Here is a 19590-nt window from a genome sequence, read left to right as displayed (position 1 = left end):
CCTTCCTTTCCCTTCCTTTCCCTTCCTTTCCCTTCCTTTCCCTTCCTGCTGCAGCTGGGCACTGCTGGTCTGATGGCTGCAATGGGACCATCCAGTGTCCAGCTGGCATCAGTGACCCTAGAGAGGAGCTGAGGGGGACATTGGCTGTGCCACCCAGCCCTGTCCCTCCTCACCAACCCTGGAGCCGTGACCACCCTGGCAGGTGCTAAGGCTTCTCCAGAGCCCTGTGCCAGTGGTGGAGGTGGGAGCATCAGCCCTATGCCAGCACCTCAGTGGGGCTGGTGTCACCTGTCCTGGGTGCTGGGTTTGGCCACAGGGCCCACGCCAGATGCCTCCCCCCAGGTGCCCACAGGCCCCTGTCATGCTCTGTTACCCTGGGGGAAGGGAGCCCTTCTGCCCCTGGGGAAGCTGTGGGCAAAGTGTGGCTGCGGGCAGCGCTGCCAAGGGCATGGGCGGGCACAAGCCTTGCGACACCTTGCTGGTGTTCCCTGCTGGAGGCAGGGGGCTTGGCCCCAATGGGGCCTGTGTGAACCCGGCACTGCCGTGCAGCCGGAGCAGCCGTCTTCCTGCGGCGGGACGGGCGAGGGGCGCAGGTGACAGCTGGGTTTCCTTTGTGGTGAGCGTGTAGGTGGGGCAACAGTGGCTGTGCTGGGGTGGCTGTGTCAGGGCAGCAGTGGCTGTGCTCGGGTGGCTGTGCCGTGGTGACAGTGACTGTGTGACAGTGGCTGTGCTGGGGTGGCTCTGTAGGAGCAGCAGTGGCTGTGCTGGGGTGACTGGCTGTGCTGGGGTGGCTGTACCAGGGCAGCAGTGGTTGTGCCAGGGTGGCTGTGCTGGGGCAGCTGTGTGCTGGACACCAGCTTGCCAGAAGTAGAAGAGGTGGTTGCAGATGGCACCACCCCACTGCCAGTCTCACGCCTGCTGGCACGAGGTGCTCAGTGCTCCTGCCTGCACCATGGATACGTCCCACTGAAAACTGGGAGCCATATCTGCTGCTGTCCCCACTGGCAGACACAGTCCTGGGCTTCCACCAGTCCCAGTCACCAGCAAGAGCCCACGCTCCTCCGGCAGCACCCCAGCACAGCACTCAGGCTCTGGTGCCGCTGACTGCCCGGCTCAGCCTCTCACCCTCCTGGCTCCACGGCTCTGTTGGAGTCAGTGCTGGCACTGCGGGGTCACGGCACTGTGGGCTGGAACCCCCATGGGCTGAGCTCCCGCCCAGCACTGGAGGCAGCTGCCCACATCTGGCAAACATCTGCTGAGTGGCCCCGTGGGGGGAGCTGCCAGCCATGCTGCTGCCCGCGGCGCTGCCTGCCCTGCCCAGCCCGGCAGCAGGATTAGGGGTGCAGGGAAGGCGGTAATCCTGGGATCAACGTGGCGGCAGCTAATATTAACTCCTGTGCTGCCCACAGCAAGGACAGGCGCCTTGTGGCAGCACAGCGGCTCAGCAGAGCCAGTGGGAGGGTATGGGGCCGGTGTCTCCTGCCCACTCCCCATCCCTGCTTCCCGTCCCTGCTCCCCCTTCCCGCCCGGCAGACCCACAGCAGGGGATTGGCAGCAGCACGACCTGGGCCCCACCGCCACTGTGGTTCCCACCCCAGCAGGCCTAGCTGTGGCATCATGCTGGCCCCATGGATCCTTTCACCACTCGCTTTCCAGGCATTACAGCCTATTTGGTGTTTTGGTTTGGTTTTCCCTCTTGCTGCCTCTTCTCTGTCCCCAGCGCGTCCCTCCCTTGGCCTTGGCTGCCGGGGCTCAGCTGGGCGGGGGTCCAGGGCTAACGTCAGCGGGGTGGTGCTAGGGTGGGACAGTCCAGGGGGAGCAGGAGCAGGAGCTGGAGCTGGTGCCTCCTTCCTTCCTTCCCGGCGTAGAGAGGCATGTGGAGCCAGGATGTCTTGGCTGCACACCCTCCGGAGGCCGGCTGCCGTCGGGGCATAAGCAGCAGTGCAAGGTCAGCCGCCGGCATTGCCTGCGGCGCTGGAAACTTGGCGGGCGCAGTCCTGGCTGCTCCGGCAGCGACGGGGCAGGATGGGACCAGGATGGGCTGCAGCCTGACCTCCTGCCCAGCACCATTGTCCTGTGCTGCCTTCCCCTTCCTACACCCGCGCCGGCACCAGGATGAGCTGCCAGCACCGTCCTTCACTCAGGACACCCCCGTCCCAGGAGAATGGGACCCCCCCAAGACTCTCCAAGCCTTGGTGTTTGCAGGAAGGGCACATCACCCCACAGACAGAGCACCCCTGGGGCAAAGGGCTATGGCATTGGGGTGCAGGACCCTGCCCAGCCTTGACTTTCCCCCCCACTACCCCCTCAGTGAAGTTCATGCGGGAGGTGACCCCCTACATCAAGAAGCCATCGCTGGTGTCGGACCTGCCATGGGAGGGGGTGGCCCCACAGTCCCCCAGCCTGAGTGGCAGTGAGGACTCGGGATCCCCCCAGCACCAGGGGCCCCGTGACCGCAAGGTGATTCCCCTCAAGATGTGCTTTGCTGCCCGGAACCTCAGCATGCCTGACCTGGAGAACAGGTGAGGGCAGGGGCTGCTGGTGGGTGCTGGTGTGCCGATATCCCACCCCGCACCATATCCCGATATCCCACCCCGTTTCCTGTCCCCATCCCCTCACAGGCTGATTGAGCTGCACTCACCGGACAGCCGGAACACACTGGTGCTGCGGTGCCGGGACACGGCCACGGCCCACGCCTGGTTCAGTGCCCTGCACGCCAACATCACTGCGCTGCTGCCACAGGTCCTGGCCGAGCTCAATGCCACGCTGCGCTCCGGCAGCCCCACGGCCGGCGGCCAGGAGGTGAAGCACATTGCCTGGCTGGCTGAGCAGGTACATGCCAACGGGGTGTGCTGGGATGCTCCTGGGGACGGCAGTGCCAACAGGGTGTGCCGACGATTCACTGGGGCTATGGATGCAGCCAGAGAGCCCAGCCTGTCCACCGGCTCTACCGCTCTCCCTTCTGCGCCCTGGTAATAGCAGTGCTTCCCATGCCCTAAGCCCCCTCTCCCACTGGGATTTCCTAGCTGGAGAAACTCATCACACCCTCCGTTTTTCATGAATTCGCTGCCCGATAGCTGCAGCTGGCCCAGGCATGGTGGTGAGCAGGACCCCTGGGGGCTGCTCCTGGCATGGTTTGCCGGGATAGAATCATAGATGATAGAGGATGGCAGCACCTTGGGTGCTGCTGAGATCCTGTCAATGTGGAGCCTCTGGGTTGGGATCCATCCAGCCATAAGTGCAGAGATTGGGGTGCTAGGCAGTGGCAGGCACTTGCAGCCCCTGCTGCCCCTCACAGTGCCCTCATGCCCGGCAGGCGCGGCTGGACGGCGGGCGGCAGCAGTGGCGGCCGGTGCTCATGGCAGTGACAGAGAAGGACCTGCTGCTATACGACGGGATGCCCTGGACCAGGGATGCCTGGGCCTCCCCCTGCCACAGCTACCCACTGGTGGCCACCAGGTGGGCTGGGCTGGACCCCCCTGGGGACCAGTGCCCCTCAGCTGAGCCGTGGCTCTGCCTCTTTTGGGCAGGGGGAAATGCCAAAGCTCGGATGGGCATGGGGTGCCATGGTGCTGGCACTGCCATGGCACCCTGACCCCCCCCATCCGTCTGTATCCCACCCTCCAGGCTGGTCCACTCAGGCTCCGGGCGCCGCTCGCCTGCGCTGGGCTCGGAGCTGACCTTTGCCACACGGACAGGGTCGCGCCAGGGCGTGGAGATGCACGTGTTCCGTGTGGAGACACACTGGGACCTCTCGGCCTGGACACGTGTCCTGGTGCAGGGCTGCCATGCTGCTGCTGAGCTCATCAAGGAGGTGACTGTGGGTGAGTGCTGCAGGGCAGACCCAGGGATCCCCCATTCCCACCCTCCTGGGGCTGTGGGGCTTGGCAGGGGGGCAGCGTCTGATGGTGGCCGTGCCTGCAGGCTGCACGCTGGGTGGGCAGGAGGTCCAGCTCTCCATCCACTACGAGGGTGGATTCACCATCTCCCGGGAGGAGCCGGGCGCCAGCGTCCTCTTCCGTTACCCCTATGAGCGGCTGAAGATGTCGGCGGACGATGGCATCAGGACTCTCTACCTGGATTTCGGGGGCCCTGAGGGGGAGCTGGTGAGGAGGGGGCAGCCAGGCTCACCCCTTTGTTTATGGGGTTTTCCTCCAGGGGTGGTTCCTGCTTCCCCCCAACCCTTCAGTGTCCCAGGTGTCTAGACCTGCTGGGTTTGGCTGGTTGGGATCCCCTACCACGTGGTGCCCCCTGTGCGGGGAACTGTTTGAGATGGGGGGGCTGACACCGCTCTCCATCTCTCCCCAGGCACTGGACCTGCACTCCTGCCCCAAACCCATCGTCTTTGTCCTGCACACCTTCCTCTCAGCCAAAGTCACCCGCATGGGGCTGCTGGCGTAGGTGCCCCAGGTCCCCCACGCTGTCAGGAACCAGCTGGGGGTCACAGAGGGACCCCCAACCTCTCCTGCCCCACCAGTGCCTTGCTGGGGCTGGGATTCCTGCCCTGAGAGCCTCCAGGAATGCAGCAGGATGGCTGCCCAGGTGGGGAATGAGCCCCTCCTGCCCACACCAGCACCCCCAGACTCTCCAGTGCCCCAGGGGGGTGTTGGGAGTACAGACACCAGCTTTAATTCCCCCGGGGCTGAAGCCATCGCTGATTTCACCGCCTGTGCCTTGGAGTGGGGCCAGCCTGGCCTCCACACCTGGGGGACCCCTGGTGCTCCCCAGCTCATATCTGGGGGACTCCCCCATGCTCCTCAACCCATGTCCGGGGGAGCCAGTCTGGGGGGGCTTCCCCCAAGGGGGTCACATTGTCCCCACCTGGGGGAGAGCTTGGGCTGTGGGACCCCCCTCATTGCTGCATGAGGGGTCCCCATGCCCTGCTCGGGGGACACACACACATTTGTCTTACAGGGGGCACTCAGGGGTGCAAAAGAGGTGCCCGAGCCTGGGGCCTTGGTCCCTGGGGCTCAGCTACCCCACCCCCCACTGCTCCCCAGCAGTGACCCCCAAACCTCCCAAAGCCAGAACAATGCCGTGTATCTGCCCTGGGCAGGGGGGCCAGGGCTGCTGGCCCCCCCCAGGGCTGTCCCCACCCCAGCCACTGCTACCTGTGCCCCTCACCCCTGGGGGGTCCCCGCGGGTTGGGGGCAGGACACGTAGATTGATGCACTTTCGCTTTTTGTACTTTCCCTCCCCCTTGGGGGCAGTTTCCGTGCCCTGGAGTGCTGGGGGATCCCAGGCAGTGCCAGAGCAGGACCCCCAGGGCTCTCCACTCCCATCGAGGCCCCCGTACCCTCAGCCAAACTCCTGCACAGTTCTCTGCTTCTGGGGGGGCTGCGCTGGCTGGAGGGTCCCGTGGGATCCCATGAGGTGCTGCCCCCTCTTCTATTTTTGTATTCTTTGTAAATCGCTATTTATATCAGATTGCCTTTTCCATGGGCTCTGAGTCTCATTCAGGGGGTGCCTGGGGGCTGGGGGGATCGGAGTGTTGTCACAGTGTGTGTGTGTGTCTGCCAGGGAGGCAATTAATTCACAGTACAGCACAGGGAGGGCAGGGTGGGCTGTGCTGGGCTGGCCAGTGCAAGGGAGACTGGGATGTACTGGGCACAATCTGGTGTTGGGCTGATGGGGGGGACTAAGGATTCTCTGGGAGGGCTGGGGTGGGTGTCTTTGGGGATCCCGGGGGATCCTCTGGGGAGGATTCTGGAGGGAATGGGGGGATCTCTGGGCATGCTGGGGCGGGGGCTCTTTGGGATTTCTGGGGGTGACTGGGGTGACTCTTTCAGCAGGAGCAGCTGGGGCAGTGGGGCCAGTTCAGCTCTGGGAGAGGTGGGCTCAACAGTAGCACAGGTACGAGCAGGTGTTTGGGGTGGGGTGTGGGGGAGTGTGTGTGTAGGTATGTACACGCTCTGTGTGTGCACACGTGTGGGGGTATGGGGATGTGTCTGTGTGGGTGTTTGGGGGTGTGTGTTTGTGTGCAGGTCTATCCTGTACACCTGGGCACAGTGTGGGGTTGTGCACATGGGGGACACAGAGGGGGGGTTACATGGGTGCAACTGCATGGTGGGTATGTACACACACACACATGAGCACACACAGAGTCCATGTGTAGGGGTGTGTACATGGGTGTAAACATGTCCACACACACTCTGAGTGTTTGGGATAGGGGTGTTTGTGGGTGCATCTGTGGGTGCTCATACATGGGGAGAGTGTGTGTGAATGTCCAGGTGTCTGTGTGTGTTTGTGTGTGTGTATGTCTGTGAGTACACACACACACACACAAAGTTTTGGGGGGTGTCCGTGAGTGCACACACGTGCAGGGTGTGTGTGTGTGTGTCCAGGTGTGTGTGTCTGTGTCTATGGGTACACACACACACGAACATGCATGTGCACACGTGAACCCAGACACACACGAACACATACACATGCATACATGAAGACGCACGATCGAACGCACACCCCCACAACACACCTCCAAACCCTCACACCGGTTTTGAGGGCGGATGCGCGCGCACGCGGGTGCTCGGTGGGCGGGCCTACACGAGACCACGCCCCAACAGGGGTGAGTCACATGTCAGGTGGGCGTGGTTATGCGGTACCACGCCCCGTGGTGGGCGGGGCCGGCAGGGGGCGCAGTGCCGGGCGGGGCCGCCAGGGGGCGCGGGGCAGGGCGGGGCCGCCAGGGGGCGCAGGCGCAGTCGGTGCCGCCGCTGCCGCCGCCGCCGTCCCGGAGCCGCCGGAGCGGCCGCACCGGGCGATGCGATGACAACGTCCACCCTGCAGGTACCGACCGGCCACGGGACTCCGCCCGCGCCGCCCCCGCGCGTCCCCGCGCCGGGCCTCTGCACGCCACGGCTGACGGGCCGCACCGGGCCCGGCGCCGTGCCGGCCGGGGATAGGCCTCACCCGGCCCCGGTCCCCGGCCCTGCCGGAGCTGCCTCGTCCTACCGAGAGCCGGTGCCGGCGCGGCGGGAAGGGTGCGAGGCGCTGCGGAAGGGCCCGGGTGCGGGCGGTCCCGGCCCAGTGCCGGCGGTGGGGAGGGGCTCCCCGGCCCGCCCCCGGTGCTCACGGCGCTGCCCCCCCGCAGAAAGCCATCGACCTGGTCACCAAAGCCACCGAGGAGGACAAGGCCAAGAACTACGAGGAGGCGCTGCGGCTGTACCAGCACGCCGTGGAATACTTCCTGCACGCCATCAAATGTGAGACCGGCCGCGGGGGCGGGGGGCTCCGGGGACGCCGGTGCTCGAGGGGCTCCGGGGGCTCACGGTGACGCCTGGGGGTCCCTGCAGATGAGGCTCACAGTGACAAGGCCAAGGAGAGCATCCGAGCTAAGTGTGTGCAGTACCTGGACCGGGCGGAGAAGCTGAAGGAGTACCTTCGCAGCAAGGACAAGCACGGAAAGAGGCCGGTCAAGGAGGCCCAGAATGACAACAAGGGGTGCGTGAGGGGCTGGGGGGTGAGGGACCCCCTGCGCGGCCACGGAGCTGGCAGGGCCCTGCTGCCACACCAGGGCCCGTCCCACTCCTGATCCTTGTCCCTTGTCCCCAGGAGTGACAGTGACAGCGAGGGCGAGAACCCCGAGAAGAAGAAGCTGCAGGAGCAGCTGATGGGTGAGGGGCCACACTGGGCTCAACCTGCTGGGGTTGAGGAGGGAATCCCTGATGGCCACCACAGGGGTGGCTGTGGGAAGGAGAGCAGGTGTGGGACTGTGTTCCAGGAGTGTGTTGCTGCAGTCTGGCCACCCCCAAATTGGTTGCTGTGCCCAGGGGAGGTGTGGGGAGGGGCAGGGCCTCTGGCTCTGCCAGCTCTAGGTGCCTGTGTGAGCAGAGCTGCCCCCTCACAGGTGCCATCATGATGGAGAAGCCCAACGTGCGGTGGAGTGACGTGGCCGGACTGGAGGGAGCCAAGGAAGCCCTGAAGGAGGCTGTGATCCTGCCCATCAAGTTCCCACACCTGTTCACAGGTGAGGCTGTGGCAATGGGGAGGGGCTGTGCAGGAGCTGACATCCCCTCTTCCCCCCCGGGTGATCCCAGTGTGGATCCAGGTGCGGGGACGGGGTGTCCTGAGGCCAGGCTCTGCCACAGGGAAGCGCACGCCCTGGCGCGGGATCCTGCTCTTTGGGCCGCCCGGCACTGGCAAGTCCTACCTGGCCAAGGCTGTGGCCACCGAGGCCAACAACTCCACCTTCTTCTCCGTGTCATCCTCTGACCTGATGTCCAAGTGGCTGGGGGAGAGTGAGAAGTAAGTTGGCAGCAGGGATGTGGGGCTGAGGCTGGCTCCAGGCTGGTCTGGGCTGGGGCAGGAACCACCAGCATCAGTGAACCCCAGTAATGGGGCTGTTTAAGAAGTGTTGGGAGCTGGTTCCTCCAGAGGCAAACTCTGAACAAAGCAGTCCTGGGGCCTCTATCCCCTCACAGCCTGTGCCCCCCATCTTCACACACCTCTTGGTCCAATGGTGATTTGTGGGCTGGGGTCTTCTAAGACCTCATTGGACTCTTTCTCCATTCTCATCCTCTAGCCTGGGGCTGTCTTGGGGCCCTCCAGGGTCTCAGCCATATCTGAAAGTTTCCCATCTGTCTGTTTCCTCCCCTGCTCAGCCATCCATGCTTAGAGTTCATGTACAGTTCACCTACACGAAACATTGAGCAGGGGCCACCCCTGCCAAGCTGTGACCAAGTTACAATTAAACTTAGCTCTACACAATAATTTCTAATATCCTATATTTATACTTACTTTTAATCCTGAGCAGGTTCTCAGGGGAGAGCAGAGCCCCTTGAGGGGCTGTGCCTTACTGCCAGTGCAGGGTTTTTGGGGCAGGAGGAAAATGGGGCTCCTCACCCCAGGGCTGCCATGGGTGCTGGATGCTGGGGAGGGTCCCTGAGTGGGGACCCATCCCCTGCTTTGTTCCCAGGCTGGTGAAGAACCTGTTTGAGCTGGCAAGGCAGCACAAGCCCTCCATCATCTTCATTGACGAGGTGGACTCACTGTGCGGCTCCCGCAATGAGAACGAGAGCGAGGCAGCCCGGCGCATCAAGACCGAGTTCCTGGTGCAGATGCAGGGTGGGTGGAGTCCTGGGATGGGGGTCCTGGGAGGGTGGTGGGGGTAGCAAGATGGGGCTAGCAGAAGCTGGGGATTGAGAACCCCTGGGGATTAGTCTGAGCCGTCTGCCTGCAGGTGTGGGGAACAGCAGCGATGGGATCCTGGTGCTGGGTGCCACCAACATCCCCTGGGTGCTGGACTCAGCCATCAGGAGAAGGTGAGCAGGACATGCAGCTCCCAGCCCCCGAGCTCCCGGCAGGGCTGGCACGGGCTCACAGTGGGGCTCACCCCTTCCCCCCCCAGGTTTGAGAAGCGAATCTACATCCCGCTGCCCGAGGAAGCAGCGCGGGCCCAGATGTTCCGGCTGCACCTGGGCAACACCCCGCACTCCCTGAAGGATGCTGACATCCTGGAGCTCGCCCGCAAGACCGACGGCTACTCAGGGGCCGACATCAGCATCATTGTGCGGGACGCCCTCATGCAGCCTGTGCGCAAGGTGCAGTCGGCCACACACTTCAAGAAGGTGAGCAGGGCTGCTCTGCTCAGGGGGGGTCCCCAGGGTGGGGTGGGCCCCACGGCTGCTGTCCTGCCCTGAGCACTGTCCCAGCTGCCTGTGGCTCTGTGCAGGTCCGTGGCCCGTCCCGCACCACCCCCGGCGTCATCGTGGATGATCTCCTGACGCCGTGCTCGCCCGGTGACCCTGGAGCCACCGAGATGACCTGGATGGAGGTGCCCAGTGACAAGCTGATGGAGCCCATTGTCTGCATGGTGAGCATCAGCTCTGGAACGCGGGGCTGGGCACCTGCCCAGCCTAGCACAACAGTGCTGTGGCTCAGGCCCAACCAGTTCCCTGTTCCTCCTCCAGGCCAAGGGCTAGGCAGTGGGCACAGCCCCCCAGTCTACCCCCTAGTGAGCTCCCCAAAGAGAGCTGAGTACCAGGAAAGGGCCTTGGGTCCTCCAGGCAGCTACCACCTGCAGAGCCAGTGCTGCTGCCACGGGGCAAAGGTGCCAGCATGGGCAGAGCTGCCCCACTGCCATGGCAGGGGAGTCCCTACCCATGCCCCTGGTCTGACCTGTGTGCCCCCTCCACCTGTATTGCAGTCGGACATGCTGCGCTCGCTGGCCACCACCCGCCCCACCGTCAACGCTGACGATCTCCTCAAGGTGAAGAAATTCACGGAGGACTTTGGACAGGAAGGTTGAGGGGGGCATGGGGGGGTGTGGGGTTGGGGCGGCCACGGGCCCTGCTCTGCCCCCCCTCCCCGGGCGTGCCAAACCGACTCATCTTCGCTCACTCCCTCCCATCGCACTGCAGCGCCCAGCAGGCGCGGGGACACAGCCCGGGGGGCTCACACTACGGGGTGGGGGTCTGAGCATGGCCTGGGCAGCTGGGTGCCCCTCTGGCTGCGCTCCACTCTTCTTCTTGCTCTTTTTTATTTTTTAAATTAATGCTGCTTTGGGTTTCGTCTCGTTTATATGAAAATAAAAACAATCCAAAAGCTTCAGCCAGCACCCGGATGCTCCCCAAGGCTCTGCCCACACCTGGGGGCCCAGCCCAGCCCCCCACCCCCAAAATGCACTGCCCCAGGGCCAAGGTCTCTGCCTGTCCCCAGGGGTGTGTGGGGCTCCCCATGCTCCAGCCATCCCAGACAGGGATTTGTGCCTACAGCAGGGGCTGTTTGGAGCAGCCCACCAGCCAATAACACCCACCCAGCCACCCATGTCCCCAGGGGCTCCCCTCAGCCCCACTGACCCCCTAGCCCCACCCAGGTGCCCCTTATGCTGTGCCCATGTGCCCCAAAGAAGCCCCAGAGGGAGAGATTCCCTCACCTTTCCCCAGCACGGCCATGGCAGCAGGCTCTTCCTAGACCCATGAAGTGATTTCCAGTGCCCAGGGGAGCATGGGCTGGACCCCCAGTTGCCCCCCACCATGAGCCTAGGGTGCTGGTGGGCAGGAAGGGCCAGAGCCACACTGAGACCACAGGTCTGTATTGGCTGCAATAAACCTGAGTGGGAGCCCCTGGGCTGTGGCTCCGTGATGGTTCTTTCTCCAGGGTTAGAGAGGGTCCACTGCACGGAGGGGCCCCGGGCACACAGGGGCCAGCTGGGGGTGGGCACAGCAGGGTCAGTCCATGAACTCCATCCAGCCCACGTTGGTGAAGGTGCGGGGGTCCATGCGGTCGATGTAGAGGATCCCGTCCAGGTGGTCCATCTCGTGCTGGATGATGCGGGCAGCCCAGCCTATCGCCTCCCAGCTCACCGGCACCCCGAGCTCGTCCACACCTGCTGCCGGGGGAACTTATTGGGGAGCTGATGGGACTGGGGGGGTTGACTGGGGGGCCAAAAAGGGGGACCCGTGTGAGAGTAGGGGACTTGTGTGAAATTGGAGGGACCCATGAGAGAATGGGGAGATTGTGTGGGAATGGGGGGACCATGTGAGAGTGGAGTATATCCCCATGGGGGATCCATAGGACAAAGGGGGACCTGGGAGAGTGTGGGGGGACATGTGATAGAATGGGGGCCCGTGGTGGGTGGGAGTGGCAGATGTCCCACCCAGGACAGGGCAGGGCAGTACCCCGGTGCAGGGAGGGTCGGTCCGTACCGGAGACGTGGACAGCCCAGTGCCGCGGGACGTAGGCGGAGAAGCCGTGGATGCTGGCGCAGCCCTCGGGGGCGGTGACGAGGCGGGTGTCGAGGACACGGAGCGCGGGGTTGACGAGCAGGCGGAGCGGGAAGGGCTCGATGCGGTGTGCGCGGCGCAGCGCCGCCGGGTACTGCGCGCAGCGGTCGGGCGGCAGCTCGGCGGCGAACACCCGCAGCGGCACCCCGAGCTGCGGGGCGCTCAGCCCCAGGCACGGCCGACCCCGCAGCCCCGCCGCCAGCGCCGCCGCCAGCCGCCGCAGCTCGGGGCCGCCCAGCTGCTCCGGGGCCACGGCGGCGGCGGCGCCGCGCAGCACCGGGGCTCCCACCTGCACCGGCGCGGCGAAGGGCGGCACGGGCGGGCCCAGCACCCGCCGCCGCAGCGCCCGCCAGTACGAGCGCTCCCGCCGGGCCCAGCCCGCCGCGTCCCCGTCCCCGCACCCGCGGCACGGGGGAACCGGGAGGGCCGGGCGGGCCCGTCCCACCGCCCGTCCCAGCGCCGCCGCCATCGAGCACCGGGTGCGCGCGCACCAGTGGCGGAACAGCGCCCCCTGGCGGCCCCGGTGCACACAGGAAACGGGGAGGGTGTGCTCGGTGCGGGGGGGGTGTGCCCCATGCATAGGGGTGCCGCGGGCAGGGAACGGGCTGGGCTGGGGGACAGGTCCCCGCCACAAGGAGACACGGCCCGACCGCGCCGCTCTCCGGCTACCCCGTGGCCACTGGGTCACCTGGCAGCACAGCCCCCTCGGGGGGACTCTCCGGGGGCTCGGTGGGCACGGTCGCGATTTCCCCCTCCGGGCACAGGGTGGTCTCCTGGGCTGGCTCCTCCTCGCTTGGTGCCGGTGGAAGCAGGAAAGCCAGCGGCTCCCTGAGCGCGGCCACGTCGATGCGGCCCAGGCGGCCGAAACGCTGCAGCTGGGTGGGGGGGACACCTGGGAGAGGGGAGAGCGGAGTTGGGGGGGCTGCAGGCAACAGGACCCCTATAGAGGGGCAGCAGCAGGGCAGGGCCCACTGAATGTTGCAGGGGAAAACCATGGATGGGAACAGAGCTACCACCCCATAATGAAAACCAAAGCCCAGGATCTCACCCAGTGCCTGTGCGATCTGCGATGGAGGAAAAAGCACTTGGAGGCAGCGGTTCAGGTAAGGCAGCAGGTCCTCCAGGAAGGCCGTGCAGAACTGGGCAAAGAGCTCCTGCTCCCGCCCACTGAAAGCTGCCTCCTCCGCACGGTGGAAGGCCAGGATGGTTTTGGTCACCTGGGGAGAGGGGCAAAGGTGGCACCTGGGAGTGACAGTGGCTGAACATGAGCCCAGGTGGGCAAGAAGGACAATGGCACCTGGATTGTACCAGCCACAGTGTGGCAGGACCAGTGCAGTGCCCATCCCCTGTGCTGGCTCTGGGGGGGTTTTAAAAGCCATGCGGATGTGGCACCTGGGGACATGGGTTAGTGGTGGCCTTGGCAGTGCTGGGGGAATGGTTGGATTCGACGATCTCAGAGGCTTTTCCAACCCGCTCAGGCCAGGACAAACCCATCCCGTGTTCTCCCAGCACAAGTCCCAGCACCATCCCCCAGACTCACCTCCCCAAGGGCACTGTCCAGACAGGCAGTGACATCCTGTGCCAGGGCGATGGGGCAGCAGAGCCGCAGGTCGTTGAAGGCAACGAGGAGGCCATTGAGGAAACAGGCAAGGGGAGGGAAGTCCAGCAGCACCATGGGGGGCTGCAGTGTCCCGGGCTGGGCCGTGGGCACCAGCACTGCCGCGCCACCCCCCAGCACGGCTGGCGCAGAGATCAGTGTGTAGGAATTCATCTCCTCCCGGAATTTCTCCACTGCCTCCTCCACTGCCTTCCTAAAGGTATCAGCAGCCACACGCTGGAAGAGGGGGGCCAGCTGCCCGCGGAAATCCGCGCCCACCCTGCTGAAGGACAGCCCAAAGTACATGCACTGCCCCAGCAGCGAGTCCAGCCGGCTGCCGACCCCACGGTCCAGGTCGCGCTCCAGTGTCTGCAGGAACTCAGAGACCTTCTGGAGCACCCAGCCGTGGAAGATGGCCCCCTCGGCAGGCACCGTGCCCTCGGCTGGCACCAGTGGCTCCTCGTCCGAGAAGATGGCGCGGTACTGGGTGATGATGTCGAAAAGGTGCACCCGGCAGGCCTCGATGGTCTTGGTGATGTGCACGTAGGGGTCGTGGTCAGGGATGGAGGCCTGGATGGAGCGCAGCCACGCGTCACGCGCCTGCAGGAACTTGACGCGCAGCTCAGCCTCGGTGAGCACGTCCATGCGCCGCAGGAAGCCGATGACGCGCAGGCAGGCCGGCAGCGGGATGTTGGTGCGGAGCTGCTGGATCAGCTGGTTCAGCATCAGCTGGGCAGACTGGCGCACCTCCTCCACGATGCCCTGCGAAGGGAGAGAGCACTGAGGGGGCACTGGCGTAGGGCAGAGTGGGGCTTACGTGGACCTTGGGGCAGGAACAGTACAGGGCCCACCTGGATTATGGGGCAGGTCAGAGTGGGGCTTACCTGGATCACAGGGATGCTGCTGTGCTTCCTCTCCAGCCGGCGCACGTAGGCTGCAAGCTCCAGTGCCTCCTCGTAGTAGCCATTGCGGACACAGGTGTCCATGAGCTGCGGGATCTCCAGGATCTCCAGGATCTCCGTGTGCCGGTTCAGGGTCAGGCTGTTCATCCGCCGGCTGCAGGCGATCGCCTCAGCATCGCGCATGAAGGTCCTGGGGGTCGACATGGCATCAGCAGGAGGGTCCTCCCTGCAGCGGGTGGACCTCGGGACCCTCCCACCCACACCAGCCGCTCCCAGAGCTGCCCAGGGGCCCCCCAGCACTGCCTCCAGCCCAGCCCAGTCCCGGCCCTTACTGGGCTCAGCACGGGATCCCTCGCAGCCCCCCACCCACCCTCCCCTGCCCAGGGCCGCTCCTACTCCCGCAGACCCTGCCCCAGCCTCATCCCATCCCTGGTCCCTCCTGTCCCCATTTACACCCGCGCCTTCCCCGCCCCGGTCCTCCCGTCCCCCCCGATGCCCGTCCCGCACCGGCAGGCGTCCTGCAGCGCGGGCAGCCGCTCCAGCAGGCTGCCGAGGCGGCTCTCGATGCCGCCAAAGCCGCGGCCGGCGCGGCCGGTGCACTCCGCGGAGCGGATGAAGGCGCGGTAGTGCTCGAAGGCGAGGCGGCGCGTCTCGGCCCCGACCCGCTCCCGCTCCGCCGCGAGCCGCGCCGGCTCCCGGCCCAGCTCCGCCAGCCCCAGCGCCGCCAGCTCCGACACGTAGGCGGCGAGCTCGGGGCCGGCGGGCCCCGCGGCCGGGCCGCGCAGCCAGGCCAGCAGCCGCGCCTCCTCCGCCGCCGCCGCCATCGCCGCCGGCCCCGCCACGTCACCACCGGTTCCGGGCACGGCCCTTCCGGCCCCGCCGCCCCGCGTGCGCCCGGCGGGAGATGCGGCCGCTCACGGAGGCGGAGACGCGGGCGGTGTTCGAGAAGCTCGGGAAATAGTGAGGGACCGGGACACCGGGAGGGGTGGACCGGGGAGGGACCGGGAGGGATGGGCCGCTGGGACCGGGAGCGACACGGGGACCGGGAGGGATGGGTTGGCTGGACCGGGGACTGGGAGGGCTGGGCCCGTGACCGGGCTCGGGGACGGGATGGACACCGGCGGGGACCGAGGAGGGGATGGGCACCGGGTATCGGGCGGGACCAGGCACCGAAAGGGGATGGGGATCGGGTGGGATGGGTACAGCGGACCGGCGAGGGAATGGGAGGGGCGGGACCTGGACTGACCTGGGGACCGGGAGGGCTGGAACCTGGGGGGGCCGGGCACGGGGAGGGAACGGGCACCGGGGACCGGAGGGGCCGTGGCAGGAGGGGCCGGAGTCGGGCCGTGCTCATGGGGTCCGTCCCCGCAGCATCGGTGAGAACATCCAGCTGCTGGTGGACCGGCCCGATGGCACCTACTGCTTTCGCCTGCACCGGGACCGCGTGTACTACCTCAGGTGAGCCCCGGGGGCGCGGGGGCAGCCCGCGCGGGGCGGCGGCCCCGCAGCCCCTCAGCATTACCCTGCTCCCGCAGTGAGAAGTTGCTGAAGCTGGCGGCCAGCATCCCCCGGGACAGCCTGGTAGCCCCAGGCACCTGCTTCGGGAAGTTCACCAAGTCCCAGAAATTCCGGCTCAGTGTCACGGCCCTGGACTTCCTTGCACCCTATGCCAAGGTGGGACACAGCCCCTCCAGCCACCCCCAGCCCGTGCCAGCCCCCCCCGGCAGCCCCCAGCCCCTCACCACTCTGCCCTCTCTTCCAGTACAAGGTGTGGGTGAAGCCTGGCTCAGAGCAATCCTTCCTCTATGGGAACCATGTGCTGAAGTCGGGGCTGGGCCGCATCACGGAGAACACGGCGCAGTACCAGGGCGTGGTGGTGTATTCCATGGCCGACGTCCCGCTGGTGAGCACCCGGTGCCTGCCACGGCTGTGGGGTGGGTACAGGGTGGGAAAACTCTCTCTCACCCCCCTTTATCCTGCCAGGGCTTTGGGGTGGCTGCCAAGTCCACACAGGAGTGCCGGAAGGTGGATCCCTTGGCCATCGTGGTGTTCCACCAAGCTGATGTTGGAGAGTATGTGCGGAATGAGGACACGCTGACCTAAAGGATTCCAGGGACCTGAAGGGACCTGCATGCCCTGCAAGTGTTCCTGAGCAGTATGGACCTTGTCCTGGACTGTGGGTGTGGGGAGCCACAGGGAGCCCACCCCAAATGGGATGGAGAGGGGGGGAGCTGCCAGTACACAGCCCCACAGCCCTGGGGGGGCTGCTGCCAGCATGGGGGAAGGTGCCTCTGCACCAGCCTTGTCACATAAAGCTAAAGCCTCTTCCTTTTCCCAGTGCCTGTTGTCTGGTGCGGAGCCTCAGGGGGTTCAACCTTTGCCCCTCCTGCGGTTCTCTACTCTCCTGGGGCAGCACAGTGCACTGGGGTGCAACTCTAGAGAGGGGAAGCGACATGTTTGGGGGATGGATGAGGCCAGGGGGAATCTCAGGAGGAAGCTTACAGCCCTGGGCTGAGGTTCAGGGAGGGGGAGATGGGCAGGCAACTGCCCCTGGGCTCACAGAAGCTGGACAGCAGCAACAGGCAGTGATCGTTTCCCAGAATGTGCCAGAGGTTCCTTTATTGGGAGTCTGGTAGAAAAGGCCCAGTGGGACACTAATGATGGGCAGGGATGTGACAAACACTTCTGCCACACAAAGTTCAGGTGACAGTGTGGTGCTTAGCTTCTCTGGGAGTGATTTCAGGGCTAGAGCTGGAGGCAGGAGTGAGGGGAACTCTCCAAGCTCTTCCTGGAAGCAGGATCTGGCCTTCCCTCCCACTCCACAGCGGGGTCACCAGGCACTGGCAGCCACAGCCCTGCCCTGTTCTAGCACTTCTGGCTGCCAGAGGTTTGTGTATGGAAGAGGCGCTTGAGGAAGTAGAGCTGCAGCACCCCGGAGAGGACGATGACACAGCTCTGGGCCATCGACCACCAGTTGACGTAGTTGTAGTTGGACTCCAGAAGGAAGGAGTCCGCCCCTTTTCGCATCCGGGCAAAGTTGTAGAAACGCCACATGTGGAAGGTGTGGATCTGCAGCCTCTGGATGCTGATCTGCAGGAGAGGCAGAACCGCGCTCAGAGCTGCCTGCTGGGCTCAGTGCTGAATTCAGCAGCAGCTCAGCCAGAGCAAACACCCTTCTCGGTCCCCTGGGCAGGACGTGCCCATTACCCCTGTGCTGGGACACCCCATGGCCACCCTGACCCTCACCGTGATTGCCTCCAGCGTGTCATTCAGCTCCTTCTTCTCCACAGGCTGCTTGTGTTCCATGTTGAAGTCGTCGTAGTAGACACCAAAGTTGAGATACACCTGCATGAAGCCAAAGTGGTTTTGCTGGTTGTCCAGGCACAGCTCGTAGAAACCTGCAGAGAGAAATGAGGGTTGTTAGTTGTTGGTCCATGGGTAGAAGGGCACCAGGCAGACACATCCCCAGTGCTCGACCCTCATCCATCCCGTCTGGGAGCAATCAGCACTCAGGAAAGCTTGGAGCTGCTGCAGGGGCCAGGACAGGGGGGAACCTGTGTCCTTGGTGAGGAAGTTGATCTGCCCTCTCACATCCTGGGAGATTCCAAGCCGGAAGCCATTGGGGTCACTCGCCGTGACCAAGATGTTCCTGGTGTTGCCGATCCCCGTTGCCCGCTGGACCTGGAGGCAGAGAACACCCTAAGGGAATTTGTGGGCCACTGGTGTGTTGGGGATGGAGCTGTGCTGAGCCCCAAGGCCATGTTCCTGGGGGGCTGCTCTGCCAAGTGCAGAGCAGAGGGGAAGGTGCCAGCTCCAGGCACAGCCATGCCCTGGCTCTCCTTCAGCCAACCTAGTGTAAACAGGAGATAAAAGGGCTGGAGTTTCCCTGCAGGAAGGGGACAGAGCATGGGGACACACTGTGCTGAGACCTTCAGCTTGTGCCACAGCGTCCGGCCAGACAGCGAAGGGCAGAGCTCCCCACAGTGCCAGGACACCCCACAGCTCTCTGCGAGTGAGCTCGGGGTGCTCAGGCACCATGTCCAGAGCTCCCAGCACCACTTCGTGGTTTTAAACCAGCTATTGAGAAAAATACATGGGATTGATGATGGATAGAGATTAGATTAGATATTGGGAAGAAATTCTTTCCTGTGAGGATAGTGAGGCCTTGGCAGGCCAAAGGCTGCCCAGAGAAGCTGTGGCTGCCCCATCCCTGGAAGTGTCCAAGGTCAGGTTGGATGGGGCTTGGAGCAACCTGATCTAGTGGAAGGTGGAACTGCCCATGGCACGGGGTGGAATGGGATGAGCTTTAAGGTCCCTTCCCACCCAAACTATTCCATGATATTGCATAGAAAAGGCACAGCCCTGAGGGGTGGTGTGCCACAGGACCTGCTACATGCGACTGATCCAGCACAGCCATGCCCTGACTATGTCAGCAGCTTTCGAGGACACGTCTCCCAAGACTCACCTCGTAGCTGAAGAAGAAGTTGCCGCCCTGGTGCGAGAACTGCCAGAAGCACTCCACGGCGCCGCCGGGGATGACGACGGCGAAGTTGTAGCGATCGGCCCCGCGGAACAGCGGCTCCGGGCTGGACCCGCTCAGGGGCTCCGTGCGGGGGCAGCCAGCGGGGCCTGGCAGTGCCAAGAGCAGCAGCAGCAGCATCCTCGTGCTCCCTGGGCTCCGTCGCTTGCTCCTGCCGGGCAGGGCAGAGGAGGACGAGGTGGCTGGGGGGTAATCATTAACTGCTCTGCAGTGCCAGGAGGAGCACGGCACAGGCTCCACGGCTCAAGGTGATCCTGATGTGGAGCAGGAGCTCTGGGACACTCTGCTGCCCAGGGCCCAGCCTGGAGAAGGGCATAACTGGACACAGCTCCTTCCAATAGGGCACAACCAACTGGCATTGTCTCACATGGGCCATTACTGGCCCACATTGAGCCTCTCTGCCTCAGTGCTCCTGCTGCCCAGGGCTGCTCCAGCCCCAGGGAAAGGATTTACAGGCAGAGAGGGAAATGCATGGCCACAGCCAGGGGGACAAGGGACACTCTGTGCAGCACCTGTGACTGAAGGACAGAGGGGGAAGCAGGTGTTCCCAGACAGAGTTCTCCCAGCCATGGCTCTGCTGGAAAATAGCCAGAGAATCCTAAAACTAAGTTTAGAAAATGCCCCTCTATCTCCTCTGCCCTTACTCCACAGAAATCTAAGCCAGAAACTCCTGTTTCCCACCTACACCTACAGGACAGTGCTGCTCCTGCCCCAACACCCTCAGAGGGGAAAAAGGAGCCCCACATTCCTAGGGCAGTCTGTGCCCCATACTGCTGCATTTCCACCCACAAGATACAAATTTACTCTTTCACAAACTCCTGATATCCA

The 19590-nt window shown here is 64.5% G+C and overlaps 6 protein-coding genes across 6 annotated transcripts in view; 3 read left to right on the top strand and 3 right to left on the bottom strand.

Annotated features, from left to right (window-relative positions):
• SNTB2 (syntrophin beta 2) overlaps positions 1–4734 on the top strand; it is a 6465-nt gene extending 1731 nt beyond the window's left edge. Inside the window, exons 2-7 of the mRNA XM_027685078.1 lie at positions 2312–2522; positions 2622–2832; positions 3317–3459; positions 3628–3824; positions 3925–4106; positions 4309–4734. Coding sequence (XP_027540879.1) covers positions 2312–2522; positions 2622–2832; positions 3317–3459; positions 3628–3824; positions 3925–4106; positions 4309–4401 — 1037 coding nt within the window. The 3' untranslated portion in view covers positions 4402–4734. The remainder of the gene's footprint in view (positions 1–2311; positions 2523–2621; positions 2833–3316; positions 3460–3627; positions 3825–3924; positions 4107–4308) is intronic.
• A 1943-nt stretch (positions 4735–6677) lies between these two features.
• VPS4A (vacuolar protein sorting 4 homolog A) lies at positions 6678–10555 on the top strand. Its single transcript, XM_027685079.1, has 11 exons — positions 6678–6786; positions 7091–7202; positions 7293–7440; positions 7552–7613; positions 7847–7966; positions 8088–8244; positions 8915–9063; positions 9179–9260; positions 9347–9566; positions 9671–9811; positions 10145–10555. The coding sequence occupies exons 1-11, from the start codon at positions 6766–6768 to the stop codon at positions 10244–10246; spliced, it is 1314 nt and encodes a 437-aa protein (XP_027540880.1). The 5' UTR covers positions 6678–6765; the 3' UTR covers positions 10247–10555.
• A 461-nt stretch (positions 10556–11016) lies between these two features.
• PDF (peptide deformylase, mitochondrial) lies at positions 11017–12314 on the bottom strand. The gene is made up of 2 exons (XM_027685080.1): positions 11646–12314; positions 11017–11326 (listed from the first exon to the last, which is right to left on the bottom strand). The coding sequence occupies exons 1-2, from the start codon at positions 12301–12303 to the stop codon at positions 11169–11171; spliced, it is 816 nt and encodes a 271-aa protein (XP_027540881.1). The 5' UTR covers positions 12304–12314; the 3' UTR covers positions 11017–11168.
• Positions 12315–12363: 49 nt separating this feature from the next.
• On the bottom strand, positions 12364–15046 carry COG8 (component of oligomeric golgi complex 8). The gene is made up of 5 exons (XM_027684905.1): positions 14730–15046; positions 14205–14412; positions 13264–14082; positions 12772–12940; positions 12364–12615 (listed from the first exon to the last, which is right to left on the bottom strand). Exons 1-5 carry the CDS (start codon positions 15044–15046, stop codon positions 12389–12391), a joined length of 1740 nt encoding a protein of 579 aa, XP_027540706.1. The 3' UTR covers positions 12364–12388.
• A 28-nt stretch (positions 15047–15074) lies between these two features.
• On the top strand, positions 15075–16560 carry NIP7 (NIP7, nucleolar pre-rRNA processing protein). The gene is made up of 5 exons (XM_027685082.1): positions 15075–15182; positions 15594–15680; positions 15758–15896; positions 15985–16125; positions 16206–16560. The coding sequence occupies exons 1-5, from the start codon at positions 15127–15129 to the stop codon at positions 16323–16325; spliced, it is 543 nt and encodes a 180-aa protein (XP_027540883.1). The 5' UTR covers positions 15075–15126; the 3' UTR covers positions 16326–16560.
• Positions 16561–16838: 278 nt separating this feature from the next.
• TMED6 (transmembrane p24 trafficking protein 6) lies at positions 16839–19468 on the bottom strand. The gene is made up of 4 exons (XM_027685081.1): positions 18688–19468; positions 17777–17903; positions 17469–17620; positions 16839–17312 (listed from the first exon to the last, which is right to left on the bottom strand). The coding sequence occupies exons 1-4, from the start codon at positions 18880–18882 to the stop codon at positions 17088–17090; spliced, it is 699 nt and encodes a 232-aa protein (XP_027540882.1). The 5' UTR covers positions 18883–19468; the 3' UTR covers positions 16839–17087.
• Between the last annotated feature and the right edge of the window lie 122 nt (positions 19469–19590).

Source organism: Neopelma chrysocephalum, unplaced genomic scaffold (assembly GCF_003984885.1).
Source record: "Neopelma chrysocephalum unplaced genomic scaffold, ASM398488v2 Primary Assembly neopelma1_68, whole genome shotgun sequence".
Classification (NCBI taxonomy): Eukaryota; Metazoa; Chordata; class Aves; order Passeriformes; family Pipridae; genus Neopelma; species Neopelma chrysocephalum.
This window is presented reverse-complemented; position numbering and strand designations above follow the sequence as displayed.

What these genes read in the sequence shown, in the direction of transcription:
- VPS4A (XM_027685079.1), top strand. Translation starts at nt 6,766, where the DNA reads ATGACAACGTCCACCCTGCAG. An exon ending in GCCCAGAATGACAACAAGGG is followed by an intron (nt 7,441 to 7,551) that starts GTGCGTGAGGGG and finishes CCTTGTCCCCAG; the next exon opens with GAGTGACAGTGACAGCGAGG. An exon ending in TGGCTGGGGGAGAGTGAGAA is followed by an intron (nt 8,245 to 8,914) that starts GTAAGTTGGCAG and finishes CTTTGTTCCCAG; the next exon opens with GCTGGTGAAGAACCTGTTTG.
- PDF (XM_027685080.1), bottom strand. Translation starts at nt 12,303, where the DNA reads ATGCATGGGGCACACCCCCCCCGCACCGAGCACACCCTCCCCGTTTCC. An exon ending in CTGGGCTGTCCACGTCTCCG is followed by an intron (nt 11,327 to 11,645) that starts GTACGGACCGAC and finishes CCCCGGCAGCAG; the next exon opens with GTGTGGACGAGCTCGGGGTG.
- COG8 (XM_027684905.1), bottom strand. Translation starts at nt 15,046, where the DNA reads ATGGCGGCGGCGGCGGAGGAGGCGCGGCTGCTGGCCTGGCTGCGCGGC. An exon ending in GCAGCATCCCTGTGATCCAG is followed by an intron (nt 14,083 to 14,204) that starts GTAAGCCCCACT and finishes CTCCCTTCGCAG; the next exon opens with GGCATCGTGGAGGAGGTGCG. An exon ending in TGGACAGTGCCCTTGGGGAG is followed by an intron (nt 12,941 to 13,263) that starts GTGAGTCTGGGG and finishes CCCTCTCCCCAG; the next exon opens with GTGACCAAAACCATCCTGGC.
- NIP7 (XM_027685082.1), top strand. Translation starts at nt 15,127, where the DNA reads ATGCGGCCGCTCACGGAGGCGGAGACGCGGGCGGTGTTCGAGAAGCTC. An exon ending in TCCTTGCACCCTATGCCAAG is followed by an intron (nt 15,897 to 15,984) that starts GTGGGACACAGC and finishes CCTCTCTTCCAG; the next exon opens with TACAAGGTGTGGGTGAAGCC. An exon ending in CCATGGCCGACGTCCCGCTG is followed by an intron (nt 16,126 to 16,205) that starts GTGAGCACCCGG and finishes TTATCCTGCCAG; the next exon opens with GGCTTTGGGGTGGCTGCCAA.
- TMED6 (XM_027685081.1), bottom strand. Translation starts at nt 18,882, where the DNA reads ATGCTGCTGCTGCTGCTCTTGGCACTGCCAGGCCCCGCTGGCTGCCCC. An exon ending in CTTCCTCACCAAGGACACAG is followed by an intron (nt 17,621 to 17,776) that starts GTTCCCCCCTGT and finishes TTCTCTCTGCAG; the next exon opens with GTTTCTACGAGCTGTGCCTG. An exon ending in ACACGCTGGAGGCAATCACG is followed by an intron (nt 17,313 to 17,468) that starts GTGAGGGTCAGG and finishes CCTCTCCTGCAG; the next exon opens with ATCAGCATCCAGAGGCTGCA.